Genomic DNA, 18,569 nt, shown 5'->3' with positions numbered 1-18,569 from the left:
AGAACGAAATAACCAAGTATCGGTTAGTTTTAAAAATGTATCTTAAATTTATACAACATTCATTAAAACTTTGAAGTTTTTAATGTGACTTCACAATTACATTATCCGTTACGATTTACTGCAAAAAAATTAAAATATTTTTAAATTTCTTTTATTAAAAAACGATTTAAAAAAAAACCTCTCTATACTTCGCTAGTCAATAACATGTACAGGGTGTCCTATTTTCATATGTTTTATAGGGTTTCTTGCTTTTGAAAAGAGATAGAGAGATGCGGTTTTCACGACACTAGGATACTTTTTAATGAAGGCAAAGATGCATTAATCAAATTTGCCATCTTATTTTTTGTACTACAGGGTAATTTTGAAAAAAAAATGAATTTTCAGTCATCCCCTGTAACTCTGTTGTGAAATATATTAAAAAAGTAAAAATTGATATTTGTAGAATTTTTTACGGAGAATCCAGTAGCGTACACAAATTTTCTTTAAAGGTCACGGTTTTTGAAATATTGACATAACTTCTATTTTTTTTAATAATAATAATAATAATAATAATGTTAATAATAAGACTTTTATTTCAATAAATATACAATATAAATACAAGATTTTAAAGTAATGGCGAAGTCTAGCCCTAAAGGCTACTCTAACTTAACCACAAAAAGAAAAAATAGCATATGGTTTTTTTTTTAATTACATAAACTAACAATAATAAAATTAAGATTCTATTCCATAAAACTATAATATAATACTTATAGGTTAAACATAACAATAATAAGGTTTATAGAGTCTTGCCGGGAGAGATCAACAAAGTAATACGTATTTTAATTTAATATTAAGAATATATAAAGAATATATAAGGTTATAGATGCAGCAGCCCATTTAAAATCAAATATGATCAAACAATACATTTTATAAAATAATAAGAATTTTGTTCGCTCATATAAAATCTAAGGCCAAAGGACTGTATGTACAATGTACATGATGGCATGCCCTCCTATGATTGTTTTTGAAATAGATATTCCCTAAATTTATATTTAAATTTATTTACATTTAAAAGTTTAAACTCATTAGGTATATTATTATATAATTCAATAGCATTAAACAGAAAAGATCTTTTGTAAAAAGTAGATTTAAATGTAGGCATGGTGAAGAATCCTTTATTTCTTATGTTCAAATCCTTTATTTCTTATGTACTTTACCCCTAGGGATAAACTTATTTTTTAGTTTTATTATTGAAGAAGTTGATACTGGTACTGTAACAATCTTGTGTACAAAATTTGCTAAATAAAGCTTGCACCTATTTGACATGTTAAGCCATTTAGTTTCTTTTATTTTATGTGATATATGTTCATTCCTTTTAATACTGTATATTAATCTGCAACAAGAATTTTGCATTTTTTGGATTCTTTCTTTTTCTACTAATCGAAGACATGGCATGTATATAAAATCACAGTACGAATAATGGCTCAGGACGAGACTATCACACAGTATTTTTTTTAATCTAAAATTAAGCGAATGTCTTTGGCTGTATATTAATTTAAGAGAAAGGAAAGATTTTTTATTTAAATGCTTAACGTGCTCGCTGTAACGTAAATTTTGATCGAGGCGCAGCATTTTTAGCTGAAGTAACACAGGGGAGTTTTGAGCCATCTAACACAATATCAACGTTTTTCTTAATAATGTTGCTGTTTTTATTATTGGCAATAAATAAAAGTTATGACTTTTGTTCTTTTGAGCTTGAATTAAGTTGCAGATTATACTGATAAGATAATGTTCTAATAGTTTCCAAGTCCAGATTGACCTTCTGCGCCGCATCGACATAGTTAGATGTGTCAAAATTGTATACAAGCTGTGTGTCGTCAGCAAAAGCAGTGACTGTGCAGTAACTAGTAGATTGAAGAATATCAGCAGTATATAATATAAAAAGTAGCGGAGACAGAATTCATCCTTGGGGCACACCAGATCGAATCTTTATAGTTTCAGAGCAACGTGTATTGTACGAAACTTTTTGGGATCGATCACTCAGAAAAGAAGAAATAATGTTTACAGACTCATCCCTAAACCTGTAATAGTGAAGTTTGGCGCAAAGAAGTGAATGGTCCAAAGTGTCGAAAGCCTTTGAATAGTCTAATAAGACCAAAAGGCTGGCCAGTCCCTTTCCGTTTGACTCGATAATGCTATTTGTAACCGATGCTAGGGCAGTAGATGTATTAGAGTTTTTGAGGAAGCCACATTGGTTATCCGGAATAATATGATGATCGGTCACACACGCATACATCGGATCGTATAAGATTTTTTCAAATACCTTTGAAAGTGCTAGCAAAATGCTTACAATTCAAAGATCTGATAAAGATGCAGGATTCCTAATTTTCGCTAATGGTTTGCCAATTGCTGTTTTCCAAGAATTGGGAAAATATTGTTGTTCAATACAGCAATTTACTATATGTAGAATATATGTATCTAAGAAGGGGCTACATAACTTTAGCATGGAACAGGTATGTTATCCGTTAACCTTGCGCATTTGTTTTTATTGAGTGTATAGCTTTATGGATAGCTTCTGTAGTGGAAAGAGTAGAATTAAAAGATAAGTTTTCGTTCCATGTATTATTTTTGTAAAAGTTGATTTTTTCAGTACTTTTGGTAGAAACATTCTGTAGAAATGATCCAAAATCATTATTTATAGAATCAGGGTTGGATAGATGAGAAGGCAAGTTGTAGCTCTTGGAAGTCGTAACGCCAATGTTGGATAGAGATTTCCAGGTTTTAGATGGATTATTTTGAGTTTTTTGTTTCACAGGTGTATTCAATGTATTGTTTTTAGCAATTTTTACTATTTTAACTAGGTTGTTACGAAATTGGTTGTATAAGAGGCGATTTTCATTTGAGCGGTTTTGTTTAAATTGTTGTAAAGCTAAGTTTCGTTTATTTTGTGCCGTTACGACCTCGTTATTAAGCCACGGAGCCGGTTTTTTTAAAACTTTAACCTCCCTTAATGGCACATGGACATCAAAAAGGGCTAAAATTATTGTTTCATTAAGTATTTTAATTTTTTCGCCGATATTATGAGTTTGCAAAATTTTAAACCAATTTGCTCTATGTAAGTCATGTACTAATGCGCGTATATCGAAATTTTTATAACACCTATATTTAATAAATTTTGGTGGCGGCTTACATGTTTTCAAATTAATTTCTAAAAATACCAACTCATGGTCTGACAAATTATTGGTAGACAATGTACCGCAGGAAGTGACGATATCGGGTTGGCTGCTAAAAATTGGATCAATAAGGGTACTACTATGTTCTGTAGTCCGCGTAGGTTTATTAAGTATTTGTGTAAGTGAATATGATTCGAAACATACAGATAATGGATTGTTAAGATTAAAAAAGTTGATATTTAGTTCTCCCATTATAATAATATGATCGGCTATAGGGCAAATATAGGATAATACACTATCGAAATCAGTTATTAATTTATTTATGTTAATATTTGGCGGCTTGTAAAAAGCGCCCGCAATAAGGGTCAAATTTCCAATTTTAAATTTAAAAAATAAATACTCAAGATGAGAATTTATTTGAGCATCGATTTCCAAAACCGTCATAGAAAGTGTGTTTTTTATGTATGCGCATATTCCGCCTCCCCGAGAAATTGTTCTGTCGACCCTTACAAATGTGTAGTCTGCAATTTCCAAAATATTACTGGGGATGTCACTCCTAAGCCATGTCTCAGTAAGGAAAATAACATCGTATTCCTTTGTGTTTAATAGTGTTGCAAATTCATTAAAACTGGGTACCAAAGACCTGATATTTAGATGTGCAAACTTCATTTATGCTAAACCCTATTTCAATATAATTTATTAGCAAAGATTCCCTTAATACAATTTGTAGGTAATATTATTTATCTCTGGCAAGACAAAACAAAGATATGATGGTTAGTATTAAGTAAGCAGACAAAAAAAAACTCCTGAAAAAAAACTAATTCTAAGTTATTAAACCGTAAATAACACACTAAAAGCGCCCGAAGAAGCTTTAGTTGTACCTACGTAAAAGTAAATGGCTCGGCAATAGAATTACGTTATATTTTGTAAGTCATCAATGGTTGAAATTTTAACTTTTTTATTGTTTAGAAAAATAAAAACGTTACCTTTATAGGTCCATGATTGATTCTTAAACTTTTCACGCACTTTTAGATATAGGTCATATTGACCACTTAACAGAAACTCACATATAAGAAAGTTTGTACCGCGTAACCGTTTTTTTGCAAAAAATATTTCGTCCCGTCTCCATTGAGACCCAAGTTCTACCACAATAGGACACGCATTGCTTGACCTTCTAGTTTTATTAAATGCCGATGCGGTTGTACAAAGCCGGTAACATGAACAAATTTCATATTTGGACACGATAATATTTAGATTTGACTGTAAAAACTCGATAATCTCGCTGTGAAGGTCACGGTTGTCGCTCTCAGGTATTCCTCTAATTATGAGTTTTTTATAATTGTTAATTTTTTGAATATCGTTAATTCGCTGCTCATTGCGCTGGACTTTGTTTTGCAACAATGCAATGTCGTTCTTTAGCGAAGTAATCGAGGTTTTTATATCTACCTCAAAAAGTCGAAGCTTTTCTTCAAAAGGTAGGTCTTCGTTAGATTTTGTATGTATACTTTGTTGAGAGGCATACTCCTCATGAAACTTCTCGAGACCTTGCTGAAGCCTTGCTTCCAGTTCCACCATCTTTCCAGCCAAATCGGTCGATTTTTCAGATGTGGCTCTAGTATTGCTTCTGCTTGGATCTCCCATTTTAATACACCAAAATGCTAAGATATTTCTCAATAGCCACAACTAGTTTCGCACAAAAACCATTAATTTAACTTTTAGTTTAAAAAAATCTAGCGGAGCACAATTGACGCGTGTTTATGTCATGGTCGCCACCTTTTTCTGTCTAATGAGATATCCTATATATTTGTTTAAAATGTTTTTGCGTGCCAAGAGCTTTTCGAAAATATAGCATAGTTTATATCTATTTTTATAAATAACGCGACAAAATTATGTTTTTCTACTTATAATTTACATTGATAATAGTAGATGGCTGTGGGTAACCATTGTGGTGCAAAAAAACAAAATGATGTTCTGCCATTACTAAGATATTTGATTTTGAATAATCTTTAATACATTGCAAAAGCTAAATAGCTAACAGTCGTTTAGTAAATTTATTAAAATTATAACAAAAACTATATAAATATAAAAAGATAATATAGAAAAAGTTAAACAATTTTGTAGCAACCTTATTTTAAAAAAATCACAAATATTGTTGATACAGATCGTTATATCCTACAAGATTCACATAGTTTATAAATATTTTTAATAGCATTTGGTTAAATAAATGATTGTCTTTGTAATTCTGCAAAAGCATTTTCCTTGCAATTTTTAATTAATGTTGCATGTTGCCATATTGCCTTGATTAAATTTTATTTTTTAAATACCCCCACAAGAAAAATCCAAAACCTAGAGATCCGGTGATTGTGGTGGCTTGCAAACAGGTCCATTCCAATTCAATTCCTGGGAAAATGTTCATTTAGCCAGTTTAGTATTATTCGATAGCATTGTGAGCTGCAGCTCCATCCTGTCGGAAGAATATATTCTAAATGTTGAGCCAGTAGAATATGTTCTAAAATATTCATAGTGTTTTCTTATAGAATTTGTAAAAATAAAGCAGGATACTTTAAATCCGACCCTGCCTTAATGCCTTCTACGAAAAATCATCTGGGTATTTTCTTTACCCAGGAAAACAACGCAAATTATGCAGGATCCACCACCATGCTTTACCATAGGCTTTGTTGCATTATTTGTTTTTGGATCAAATATTTTGCCTTCTGGGCGATGTACCCACGTTATTCCATCAGACTCAAATAAATTAAATTTACTTTCATTAGTGAAAAGAACTTTTTTCCAGTTATTGGTTGTCCAAAGCAGATATTTTTTCGCAAAGTTGAGTCGGGTCTTCTGGTTCTTCCTGCTGAATAGGGGCTCTTCTACTAAATAATCCTGCTTCCGTTATACGTCTTCGTATGGTCTTAGAACTAACATTAACAGTTAGTTAAAGAATTCGGAAATTAAGTTAAAATTTTCTGATCAGACTGGGCAATTTTTTTATGATCAATTCAGTTTTTTTGGTTGTTTTTCTCGAGCGACCACTTTTTTTAATACTCTTTATTGAATTTCATGTTTTAAAATTATAAATTGTCTTATAACATTTGTTTATTTTTTATGTGAATTTCTCTATTTATGTCCAACCTAAAATATTTGGATTCATACTATAAATAAACAACTGATTAAAAGAAAATGGAATGTGATGGAAAAAAACGCCGCCGAGTTATATACCCCCTTATAACTACATACAGGGTGCTGCGATTTCGACTGTTTTAACAGAAATACTCGTATTTTTCAAACAGATTGAAAAAAATTGACTTAGATGTCATGAGCTCAAATTTTGTAAAAAAAAATTTAAAGTTATTAGAATTTTACTATGTCAAACTGTTTGGCCGCTAGGGGGCGTTTCTTGAATTTGGTCGATTTCGGTAATTAGCCATAACTTTTTTGCTATTAAAGATAATTGACTTCTGAAAAGACTTTTTAATGATAAATATTTTTATTTGTATTTTTATTTTATTTGTATTTTCATACAGGGTGTTTCATAAAGTTGATATTCCAAAAAAATTTTTTTTTCCAAGTCTTTTAATTTTTATAGATGTAGGCTATAGAAAAATTTACTTCACTTAGATTATAAACTTAGTATTTTTCGACATATTATAAAAAAATAAAGCAATTAACAATCATTTCTAGGCATATTTACAGAGTTTAATAATAATTATAAACTAATATTACAAACTAGAACCATTTTTTTCAAAGTAGGTGTTCAAACTGAACACCTCCTTCTCGAATACATAATAAACACCTTTTTCTAACTGATTTACAAGCGTTTATAAGCCTAAGAGGTCTAATAGCACGAAAAGCTTGCCTAGTCGCTACTTGCAACTCTTCCCGTGTTTCGATAGTTCTTCTTTTAAAAACTAAATCCTTCAATCTCCCCCATAAAAAAAATCTAACGGAGTTAGGTCGCAAGACCTAGCAGGCCATAATATAGGTCCCCTAGTACCAATCCAATGAACCCGAAATTCCTGATTTAAAGAATCCGTCGTAATTCGTACGTTGTGAGAAGGACAACCGTCTTGCTGATAATACGTGTTTCGAACTCTCGCTAATGGTAAATTTTCCAAAAATGGTGCAACATATGTTTGTAAAATATTTACATAATCTTGGCCAGTCAAAACTTCATTAAAAAACATGAGGACCCAAAAATCTACCTCGAAAAATTTCAATCCAAATATTGAAGCCCAGTCGTCCCTGTCTGTTCGCGCGTACTACAACATGTGGGTTTTCTGTAGTCCAGTAATAGGAATTATAGCTATTATATATTCCTGAAGTGTCTATTCGGCTTTCATCTGTCCAAATAATGTTATTGTGGAAGTTCTCGTCCAATCTGCACTTATTGACATACCAACCACAAAATGCAATTCTTCTCTGAAAGTCGCCATCCTGAAGGTGATGAACTTTCCTAACCCTGTAGGGTTTAAATTTGTGCTTTTTAAGCGTTTTTAAAACTCTGGTTTTCTCAACACCTATTTCCTCTGCTACTGCTCGATGAGACTTGTTAGGATGATCTAAAAAACCTAACCTATTATATTAAGTTCCTGAATTTCAGCTTCAACATCAACAGCATAAGTTTTGGGCCTTGGCTTTTTAAAACTTTGTTACATGCAGATTTTGCCCTAAGCATGTATTTCATATAAATTCGGGCCAAAGTTTATGGTTTTTGGTATCGGCTTGAAAGGGTTGTGTGATTTACAGTTTTTATAAATGGAATTTGGGGTTTGATAGTAATGCATTTTATTTTATTTTTCTCTTATTGAACGGTTTCATTTAGGGTTGGGGGTTGATTTATTGATTTGAATTTTATGGGTTTATTTTCTTTTATGTAAAACAAAAACGTTAAGAGGTTCTTGCTAAGTCTATTAATATTAACCTAAGGGTCTTCATTTGAGTCGAGCATCGACATAATTGATTTTGTCACTGAGCCTGGATCACCTTGTAAGGGATCGGCTATTTGCTACAAATAACCTATTTAGTCATAATGTTGGTTGTTGGTTAACAGGTTGTATTGCACCAACATACCATTAATAGGCTTTTAAATTCGAACCTTACTATTTAAAAGTTTTATTTAGATTAATGTGACTTGACTAGAGATTGTAAAAGATATTTTAGGGCCAGTGAGGTATTGTGAATTAGGCTCCAAACATATACTTCTTGTAAACAACACGTGATCACGTTTTGGATTTTCCCCTTGAACAGTAGTTCAGTGCGGATTTGTTTTTTTTACTAATTCCTCGCCTTAAGCATACCTCAAGTAACTCTTAATTCTTTTATCAATTTTTATTTATTTAAAATAACTACAATATTACATTTTGAATAATTATCTAAATTTAAATATCTCAGTGGAATTTAATTTTTTTATATAAATGGAAGTGACTATGTAAATTCTTGGATGATTATATCAATCTGGTGGACCTATGGATTGTTATTTGAGTTTTTCCTAAATTATTTTCAGCTTTTAGGATCTAGGTACAAGCGTAAATATAGGTCATCATTTTCTTGATTAAGGGGGGCTTATATTACCATCATAATATATCAGGGTTTGGTGTAAAATACTTAAATCAAGTGGCGCTCTTAAATTTCTCCCACTACCTTCTCCGCTGCCTAAAAGCTGGCGACCACCAACTCTCTGAATCTTTTAAAACAAAATTTGCTTGTCTGGACTTATTTGCTAATTTTTGTGGTTGGATAGTAGGTATGACTCACACGGGTTGGAAATAAATTGGTTTGAACCCCTTACGCGCTACAACTTCCGTGCTTCACAAGATTTAATTTTAACACTGGAAATATTCTTTTATCTGGTTGACGACGTTCAGGAAAGGTATTTAAATATAATTCACTGGCTGCCCACTGGCTGCCTCGGAATTTTCATTAAACAGAAAATAGCACTTTAACATGTCAACTTTTTCGTAATTTTCATACATTTTTTTTTAATTCTCTAAATATTTGAGCACTTATATAGCTCTAAATACAGCAAATTCAAATATGTTACTGACAGGAGAAATAAACAATTTTCTATCTGGCTGTCACATATGACACGTGCTGTTTTTTACCAAAGCCTACTTCTATAAAAATTAAAAGACTTGGAAAATTGAAAAATGACAATGTAATATCGGAAATATCGAAAACAGCTAAAATGAGATATATGGTGTTATATATTTTTGAAAAGAGGATTTCAAGGGCTCTAAGAATTTATAAAAAAAAAAAATGTGTTCCACAAGAAAAAATTTTTTTTTGGAATATCAACTTTATGAAACACCCTGTATAAAAATATATAACATAAAAATATTTATCATTAAAAAGTACTTTGAGAAAGTGTTTTCAGAAGTCAATTATCTTTAATAGCAAAAAAGTTATGGCTAATTACCGAAATCGACCAAATTCAAGGAACGCCCCCTAGCGGCCAAACAGTTTGACACAGTAAAATTTTGATAACTTTAATTTTTTTTTTACAAAATTTGAGCTCATGACATATAAGTCAATTTTTTTCGGAAAATACGAGTTTTCTGTTAAAACAGTCGAAATCGCACCATCCTGTACATTGTTCCCAGACGCTTAGGTTAGGTTTATTTAATTATATTTCCTTTCTGCTATTATAAGCTTTATAAAAGTAATAATGTAACTAGAATTAAGAAAATGCAGCTCATTTGTTAGTCGAATTGTTGTTATACTGAATATTTTTTTTAAACTAGTTTTTCGAACCGTAAAGAAAACTGTTGGTAAGTAAGCGACAATATTTTTAGGAAATAGTAATTTAAATACTGCAGATTTTTACAATCTAAGGAATTTTAAAAACTTTCTCTACTTTTGTTCGATAGTATATACACATATTATTGAATTGATACTCATATATATCAAAGTTAGGCATTATTTAACTGCCCTAGAATGGTGTTACCTTTTAATAAAGTTTGAAAGTATTGTTTCGTCGACTTGTAAAAAGGTGGAACCCAAAAGAATCTCCTGCCTTTTACCCATCAGCAAATGTACGTGACATCAAAAATAAATCAATTATAGTGAAGAAATAGTCCATACTTGCAGTGGAGCCGTAGATTAAAGTAAAATGAAAATCCTGCAGTCTCCCTCTACTTATTTATTAAACATTCAGTTAATTTGATCATCATGAATTGAATCATGTTTCTAACATGATAACAATTAATACAGTCAATACTACCTACAGTAAATACGGCAAAATAATACTACAGTCAATACTAATTAACTACAGTCGACTGTAGCAATAATATGGTGTCTTTTGAGAAAGGTTTCGACAACTACAACAATAATAATTAATACTAACTACAATATTAATTAATACCAACTACAGTAAATACTAATTAAATACAGTCGACTGTAGCATTGATATGGTGTCTTTTGAGAAAGGTTCCGACAACTTTCTTCTTCTCGGTCTCATTCCCGTCATTACAGGATCCGAGTTTAGAAGAAGTCTGTAAAAAAAGACGGTACATACAGTTATTATTAGTACTAAATAAAGATAATTCACCTGTTTAATATGTCCGCGTTACATTCTTGTCGAGAAAATTTTCTTGCGAAGTTTTGGCGATAGAGGCGTATGTATTTGTTCCTGGCTTCAGCAGCCTCCTCAGACAGTTGTCCGATTGGCAGCTCTGTCTAGCATGTCTTATCACTTGAGGCCCATGGATAAAGTATTTTGTGGAGCGTGGGGGTCATCGGATGCCAAGGATACAGCTGGATATAAAGTTCTGCCGTTTCTGTAGCGAAAACCGAAAATTTTTTCGTATTCACTTCATGCTCACTGGACAAAACTTCCAGAATAATTTCAGGCGATAGAAACCAGTAATTTCTGCAGACAGTTCGTGGTTTGCAAAAAATCGTCTACTGCTATTGCCGTCATTCGTGTTGCCGAAATTTGCCTTTGGGACATCTACAACGAGACCCATCTTTAACTTAAATTCGCTTTGGATTGCGAGTCTCCTGAGTTTGACTTTTTCTTTTTCTTCATTGCTTCTGAGCTGCCACTTTTGTACTGGTAGTTTATAGGCCAAATGTAAAACAGCTTCAAAAAATCGTATTCATCGGGCATGAAGAATAGATAAACCAAATTCAAAAGTTTCCATATTAACTGTCCCCTTTTTTTGGATACAGTTAAAATCCTTTGAAGTTAAGCCACATATGTAGCACCTCATTGTAGATGATGTGCTTGTCACAGAGTTGCACACCTGAAATGTTTTTTTTTTTAATTATAAGATAGAACTACAACAATAAAACCTAATAATCATGTTTCGGGTTCGATTCTTAAAATAGTAATAAACATTTTCAATTTTTGTTTTTTTACTCACCTTTCCATCGACCATGGTCAACATCATTGTATGCGATACCTCACAAGCAATAGTTTCTTTCATTTAGACTTTCGTTTTGTTCAAATTTTTTGAAGCATCTTTAATATATGGATATTTCTTCTTTTGTCACATTGCGGTTTCTTTTATAAATCTCAGCCTGATTGGGCGGCAATAACGAGGAGATGAAGGAGTGGGGTTCTGCCATAGTATTTTTCCATTTAAGGAACAAATAAGCCGTAAAGGGACAAGTGAACTTTGGAACAAGTTAGCGTCCGTGTCGGAGTCACACACAAATTTTTGTTTGAATTGCGCTTGTTGCGCTCCATCGCATCCCCATTTACATATGAGTTCCAAGGCATTTCTTTCTTCTTCGTCAAGCGTTTTAACTACTTCGTAAAGATCTGTCAGTAATCTGGATACAGTGTGATCCATCAAATTCTGAAGCTTAATATCTGCTAAAGTTTCGGTGACAGTAATAGATTCTTTGTCGGGGTAACACTCTTTTTCACTTCTTGGATCTTACTGTAGCATGGATACATAGATGGATTATAACTTCTTATGATTTCGTACTGCCTCTTTGATAAGTCTGCTTCGATGAACATTGATAACGCTTGTTGCGGTGTTAGTTGTACCTTCTCTTTGGATTTACTTGCACTAAACGCGTTTTTATAGGCAATGGCTCGTTTGGGTGTAGAAGTGATTTCTTTCAGCACGAGAGAAGCATCACGTTTCCCTTCATTAGCTAGAAAAGAAGAGCAACAAAACGGTTAATAATCGGGTTTAAAAACCTATGTATCTATCATCCACTTACAGCAAATATGTGTTATTAAATCAAGTATTCTGCGATATTGACAAATGTGTCAAAAACAAAGTTAGTTGTCATATACCCGTGATTATGAATATTTCAATCCGAAAATATAATTTTGAAAATGGCTGCAAATGATAATAGCCGATACGTTATATCTGAAAGGAGCAGCACCGAACAGCACATGGTGAATATATTTGATAGGCATTTAAGACCCGTTTTGAGGGAAATAAGTCGCGATACTTTAATTGCATTTATTTACGGAATGCAGGATCAGGAGGTGCCAATGCTAGAGTGGGACCAAAGTAGGTTGCAGCAGGAAATTTTAAGTGTCCTACAAAGAAAAACCTGGTCTGCATATATTGGGTTACCGAACAACACCGAACAGCAGATGATGATAACATTTGACAGGCATTTCAGACCCGGTTTGAGGAAAATGAGTCGCGGTTCATTAATGACGTTTATTTACGGCATGCAGGATCAGGAGGTGCCAATGCCAGAGCTGGACCGAAGCAGGTTGCGACAGGAGATTTTAAGTTTCCTTCAAAGTATAACTAGCTCTGCAGACGATGCGGTAAATTAAACTTTTATAAAATTATGATAAATAGATATGTGTGTATTTTTTTTTTAATCTGAACGGTACTTTCTTTAAGTTGGTTATTATTATGATCTTTATATTTTTTAGATGATAAATTTGATTAGCAAAAAAAACATTGATAAAAAAAAATGATAAATTTGCTGCCATTTCCGGCCTTTAGCATTGAATCGTCTAAAAGTAATTTATTTTGTTTACTCACTTACCTAATTTTACTTGAGTTGTAAAAGTAAGTTCTTCCAGGTCATTGTCTCTTCTCAAAAGTTTCCGTTTTTCTTCTCTTGGTTCTTTCACTCGAATCATAGTCAATTTTGTTTTTGGACGGTCAACTCTTTGAGAGGACGAGCTCAGAGGTTTAGGAAGTGAAATGATTCCATTCAGCCATCCGTTGTTATTCTTTTCGAATTTATCACATATAGCATGTGACTTTTTCCATTTTGATACAATTTCAGACTTTAACCGACGAATTTCTCGTTTTACTTTTATTTCATCCTCATCAGAAAATGGTCCAAAGTTAAGGATGTATCCTTCCAGATTTTTGCATTTTTCTGTTATATTAACACCTTCTGACTCCCTGACAAATGTAAATAGCATCCTACGTGTCATATTTCGAAAGCCAGATGCAGCTAAAACATGAAAACATCACAAAATGTCACATTTCAAATTTTCGATATTTTGAGATGTCCTCCTCCATCCTTTAAGGCGTTAGTTCAAAAAGTTGAAAAAAGTGGACATTTATTTTTTGTACCATAGAAGACAAAATATATGAAGGCTATTCAAAAATATTAATATCAATGCTCGGCAAATCCCGGCACTTTGACTTAATCATTTTTGATATATATTTTTTTTAAATGTTTATTACTAAAAGGTTATCATCTTAAAAATGGAATACCAAAGAAAGTATACAATAAATGTAAAAAAATAAAAATGCAGTTTGTAAGTACTTACCTGTTGTATTAGACTCCATAACTTTTCTTTTCTTAAAATAATCTAGGTACGACATAATTCAAATTAAAAATTATTAAATTTATTTCATTCTAAACACTTTGATATAGACCTCACAAACTATTAACCTTAAAGTGACAATTAAGAGCGTTGATAAGGCATAAACAATAAATAACAGTTGGGTTTGATGCACTATAATCTTGGATACCTAAAAACATGTATCAAATCTTTTCCGGCCCGATTTCGGAAAACGGACTTTTGGCCGCCCAGATTGATGAAATACTCCTATATGCGAGGGTTTGATACCATGTCAAAAAACCCTCTATTTATTATTATTTTTTTTAATAAAATAAAATAAAATAAAATAAAATAAAATAAATTAAAATAAAATAAAATAAAATAAAATAAAATAAATAAAATTAAAAAAACTATCATGAACCTTTATTAATTATGTTCGTGAATGCCTACCTTGAGATGTTAAAGTAGCAGCATTTTGTCCGTGAGTGGATGGCTCGTTTTCTTTTTCATTGTTCGTAGAATCCGATTGTTCAGCCGCATCTTTATACATAGATTTTAATTAATAATTGACATTTTTAAGTTAAATTAAAACTTACTCGGCTTTTTCGTCTTCTCATTCACCCTCGGATCTATAGAAACAGTTTTGGTTTGATTATAAGTCTTATAAATCCCAACTAAATTATCACACAACTCAAACATATTGGAACGTAATGATATAATAATAAATTGTGCGTTTTTAGTTCTCTCCTGTGAAAAAAAGGGTCACTTAGTAGATTAAGAATTATTTTATGTTTAATGCTCACTTTAATATAATTGGCAACTATTGACACATTTTTAAAATCCAAGGCGGCATCAATCTCGTCCATGACGTACAATGGTGAGGGCTTGTAATAATGGAGGGCAAAAACCAAGGCAAGTGAGGAAAGGGTTTTTTCACCTCCCGAGAGGTTCGAGATGTTTTTCCAGGTTTTTCTTGGAGGTCGTACACTAGAATCAAAAAATAAAATTAAAAAAGAAATACCATGCTGAAATAAATTCTTACTTGAACTGAATGCCTTCTGAAAATGGATTGTAAGTGTCGACCATTTCAAAGTCGGCGTCGCCTCCCATGGTTATCATTTGATACATTTCTTTTAACTTTAATTTAATAATGTTGTAACCTGTAATATATATATATTGTTATAATCATATGCTTAAAACATACGCATTAGATTTACCGATCATAAATTCTGATTTTCTTCTGTTTGTTAAATCATCAAAAACTGCCCGCATTTCCGACCGTTTTTTTGTAATTTCTTCGAGTTGGCCTTCACGTTGTGTAAATACTATTTGCTTTTTACGGTATTCCTAAAAAAAACTGAAAAACTCAGCAGTTTATACGGAAAAGTTATTTATGTTGGCCGGTCTCAAATTTTAATCAATGGTACAATGCAAACTATATGTTTCTTAACTTTCAAAAAATTCAGTATATTCAGTTTTCAAGAAAAAAACCCAGTGTTAAAGTCTTACAAGATTCATCAATATATTGTAAAGAACACCAATATGGTCAGAGACTTTGGAGTCTATTTTGATTCAAAGATATGTTTTAAATACCACATTGGGTATTGCTCTAACAAACGATATAAAAAGCTTGATTTAAAAAAAGACATACCAGAGACTTCACTAACTTTAATATTATATATTAACAAATGAAATACAACTATTAACGGTTTAGTAAGATCACAATTAGAAAAGTCCACTTTTGTTTGGTCCCCTTATTATTTCACCTACATAGAAAAAGTCGAGAGTATTCAAAAAAAAAAATTGCAATATATTGGATACAAACTTTTTATTCCCAAGGATCATATAAGCTATGGAGACTTGTCAGTTTTGCTAAAATTGGCATCATTAAAAAAACAGTGTATTAACTTTGATGTAATTTTTATATTCAAACTTAACAACACTAATGAATCACCAGATATGTTATCCCGTATGAACCTTTATACCCCTGTAGTTAATTTTAGAGTAAATAATACTTTTTACTTAAATTTTCATTGAATCTTGTATGGTCAACTGTCTCCTCTTCATAGAAAGATGTCACATATAAATCAATAAAATCTTAATATATTGAATGTGTCTTAGCAAATTAAAATCTGAATTGCAACGAATCAGGATTAATAACAATTTATTATATTAAGTTTAGGTAAATATGTAAGTTTGTCTGAAATTGCAATTTCACGCAAATCGCAACACTACTGCTGTTCACTTGGCAATAAACTATATAATTAATGCATAGGGACTAACTGGCAACAGATCTTTTCTTAGTCTTGATTGAGCGTACCGCAAGACTTGACATTATTAATTTTGGTCGTGTGGTGTCATTGGTGTCATATTTACCTATTGTTGTATAAGAGATTACGCCAATATTACTCGTGTAAATAGAATAATATGTTGTTGATATTTTGTACGTACGTATACTTTGTTTTAGCATTCCAGCTTTCACTCTGAAGAAGTTTCTTAAAATGGACCCCTATTAACTGGTCCAATTTAGGAAACCTAGCTAGTGTATATTAACTAGATTTATAGGTTTCCAAAATTAAAACTACTAGATAAATACTATTTTGTGGTGTTTTGTATTGTGATAATGAAGAAGATTTTATCTTGGATGTTAAATTTATCTTGGGTTTAAAAACAAATTTGAAGAAACAAAACAAAATCCAAAAAAAATTTGGAAAGTAATTAACGAAGAACTTCATAGCAACCCTATTAGCAAAAACTTAAAAGATCTCTCAATAAGAGACCAAAATAACATCCTAAATGAAGGTAAAAAAACAGTTGCAAATTTATTAAATGATTATTTCATAAATGTAGGGAAAACAATGGCAGAAAAATTAAAATTTAAAAGAAAATTTACCAAACACAATAATTATAATCCCAGTTTATTTTTAAGCAGGAAGTAATAAACAATATAGTCTAAAAAATAGCTCTTCACCTGGATTAGATGGAATTACCAGTAAGGTGCTAAAAAAAATACAGACATATATTGTTGAACCATTAACTCATGTTTTTAACATATCGATATATAAGTATAAAACAAAATTTATGCGTTTTAATATTCTTGATAATTATCAATATGAAGCCGATGAAATTAAAATGCACACTCTTCCTTGTTTGTTAAATGAATCTCCATGTCAATGCACCCAATCTTTGAAAAAAAACTGAAAGTATTAAATATTTAGGAATTATAATGGATCAAAGTTTGAAATGGGATAAACACATAGAAAGCACAAACACAAAACTGCGAAAATTAATTTATAAATTTTATCAAATTAGAAATTGTATGCCAATTAAAATTTTGAGATTGCTATACTTTGCGTTGGCAAAATCAGTAATTAAATACGGTTTGTCAATATGGGGCGGAACTCATTCAAAAACTTTAAATATTGTTACTATACAGTGCATCTCAAAAGTTATGTCTAAATTCATTTAAAATTCAGGGATGTGTTCGAAAAAAAAAGCGCTCGACCCGTCGATTTTTATTTCAAGTTGCGCATTTTTGTACGTGAAGTTTGTATTAACAGGGTTACTCAAAAATAAATTACGACCATCAACTTCATTTTTTCAAATGAAAGCACCTTTTTTTATTTCATCTTTGAATTTCGCGTGGAATTCTACGTACTGCATCACATCTGCTAATGCATCATGTCCTATACCTAAAGTCAACAGTTATCGAAAAAAAGACGATTCATGTAACAAATAAAAAAAAAAGAAAAATTAAGTTAAATGTTCAAAATGGTTGCAATTCACGGCTTGACAATATCCAAGGCGATCAATTTGCACATTTTCAATCATTTCCGGAGTTATGGCGCGCTCTGCGAATTCTCTCTTTCAAGTCGTCTAGATTATTTGGCCTATTAACAAATACCTTCGACTCGAGGTATCCCCCACAACAAAAAGTCCATTGGTGTTAGGTCAGGCGACCTAGCAGGCCATTCGATGGGTCCTCTCCTTCCTATCCACCGATTGGGAAAGGTTTCATCCAAAAATGTACGCACAGTGGCAGCATAGTGCGGAGGAGCGCCATCTTGCTGGAAAATTAGTTCTTCGTCAGGATAGTCTGGGTCCAATGGATTTGGAAATAAAGCTAGTAATGCTGAAACTAATTCAAATTGGAGAAAATCGAGATACACTTGTCCCGTTAAAGTCTGTTCAAAGAAAAAGGGACCTATTACTTTTCCGCGCACTATTCCACACCACACATTTAGTTTTTGAGGGTAGTGGGTGTTTACCTCCATCATCCAATGCGGATTTTCTGTTGCCCAATATCGACAATTTTGTCTGTTCACACTACCATTCAAACAGAACGTGGCTTCATCGGAAAAAATTATATTTGTTACTAAATTATTATTTAGATTGCACATGTTTTGTAAGCGTTCACAAAACTCATTTCGCCTATCGAAATCGTCATCAAATAACTCTTGCACAGGAATAACTTTGTAGGGGTGATATTTGTGCTTTTTAACTATTCGGTGAACTATAGATTTCGCCATGTGTAAATTTGCCCCAATCTGCGACAGAGGAGTGCCTGGATTTTCTTCCAAAGAAAGCAAAACGTCAAGTTGTTCATTTTCATCTCAAGCAGCAGATCTCTAACTTGACCGATTTCTCTAAATTTAGCCTCTATTCTACTCACCACCTTTTGACATATC

The 18,569-nt window shown here is 32.0% G+C and overlaps 2 protein-coding genes across 3 annotated transcripts in view; both read right to left on the bottom strand.

The window, feature by feature from the left end:
* Positions 1–18,569, bottom strand: part of LOC126734688 (structural maintenance of chromosomes protein 4) — a 217,319-nt gene that overhangs the window by 94,191 nt on the left and 104,559 nt on the right. For both annotated transcript variants that reach the window (XM_050438398.1, XM_050438397.1), the window contains exons 16-20: positions 15,099–15,228; positions 14,924–15,041; positions 14,685–14,868; positions 14,478–14,628; positions 14,332–14,421 (exon numbers count right to left, since the gene is read on the bottom strand). In XM_050438398.1, coding sequence (XP_050294355.1) covers positions 14,332–14,421; positions 14,478–14,628; positions 14,685–14,868; positions 14,924–15,041; positions 15,099–15,228 — 673 coding nt within the window. The remainder of the gene's footprint in view (positions 1–14,331; positions 14,422–14,477; positions 14,629–14,684; positions 14,869–14,923; positions 15,042–15,098; positions 15,229–18,569) is intronic.
* Positions 11,534–14,293, bottom strand: LOC126734691 (uncharacterized). The gene is made up of 2 exons (XM_050438401.1): positions 13,125–14,293; positions 11,534–12,260 (listed from the first exon to the last, which is right to left on the bottom strand). The coding sequence occupies exons 1-2, from the start codon at positions 13,522–13,524 to the stop codon at positions 11,974–11,976; spliced, it is 687 nt and encodes a 228-aa protein (XP_050294358.1). The 5' UTR covers positions 13,525–14,293; the 3' UTR covers positions 11,534–11,973.

This window comes from Anthonomus grandis, chromosome 3 (assembly GCF_022605725.1).
Source record: "Anthonomus grandis grandis chromosome 3, icAntGran1.3, whole genome shotgun sequence".
NCBI lineage: Eukaryota > Metazoa > Arthropoda > Insecta > Coleoptera > Curculionidae > Anthonomus > Anthonomus grandis.
The sequence above is the reverse complement of the archived record's forward strand: the minus strand, read 5'-3'. Positions and strand labels throughout refer to the sequence as shown.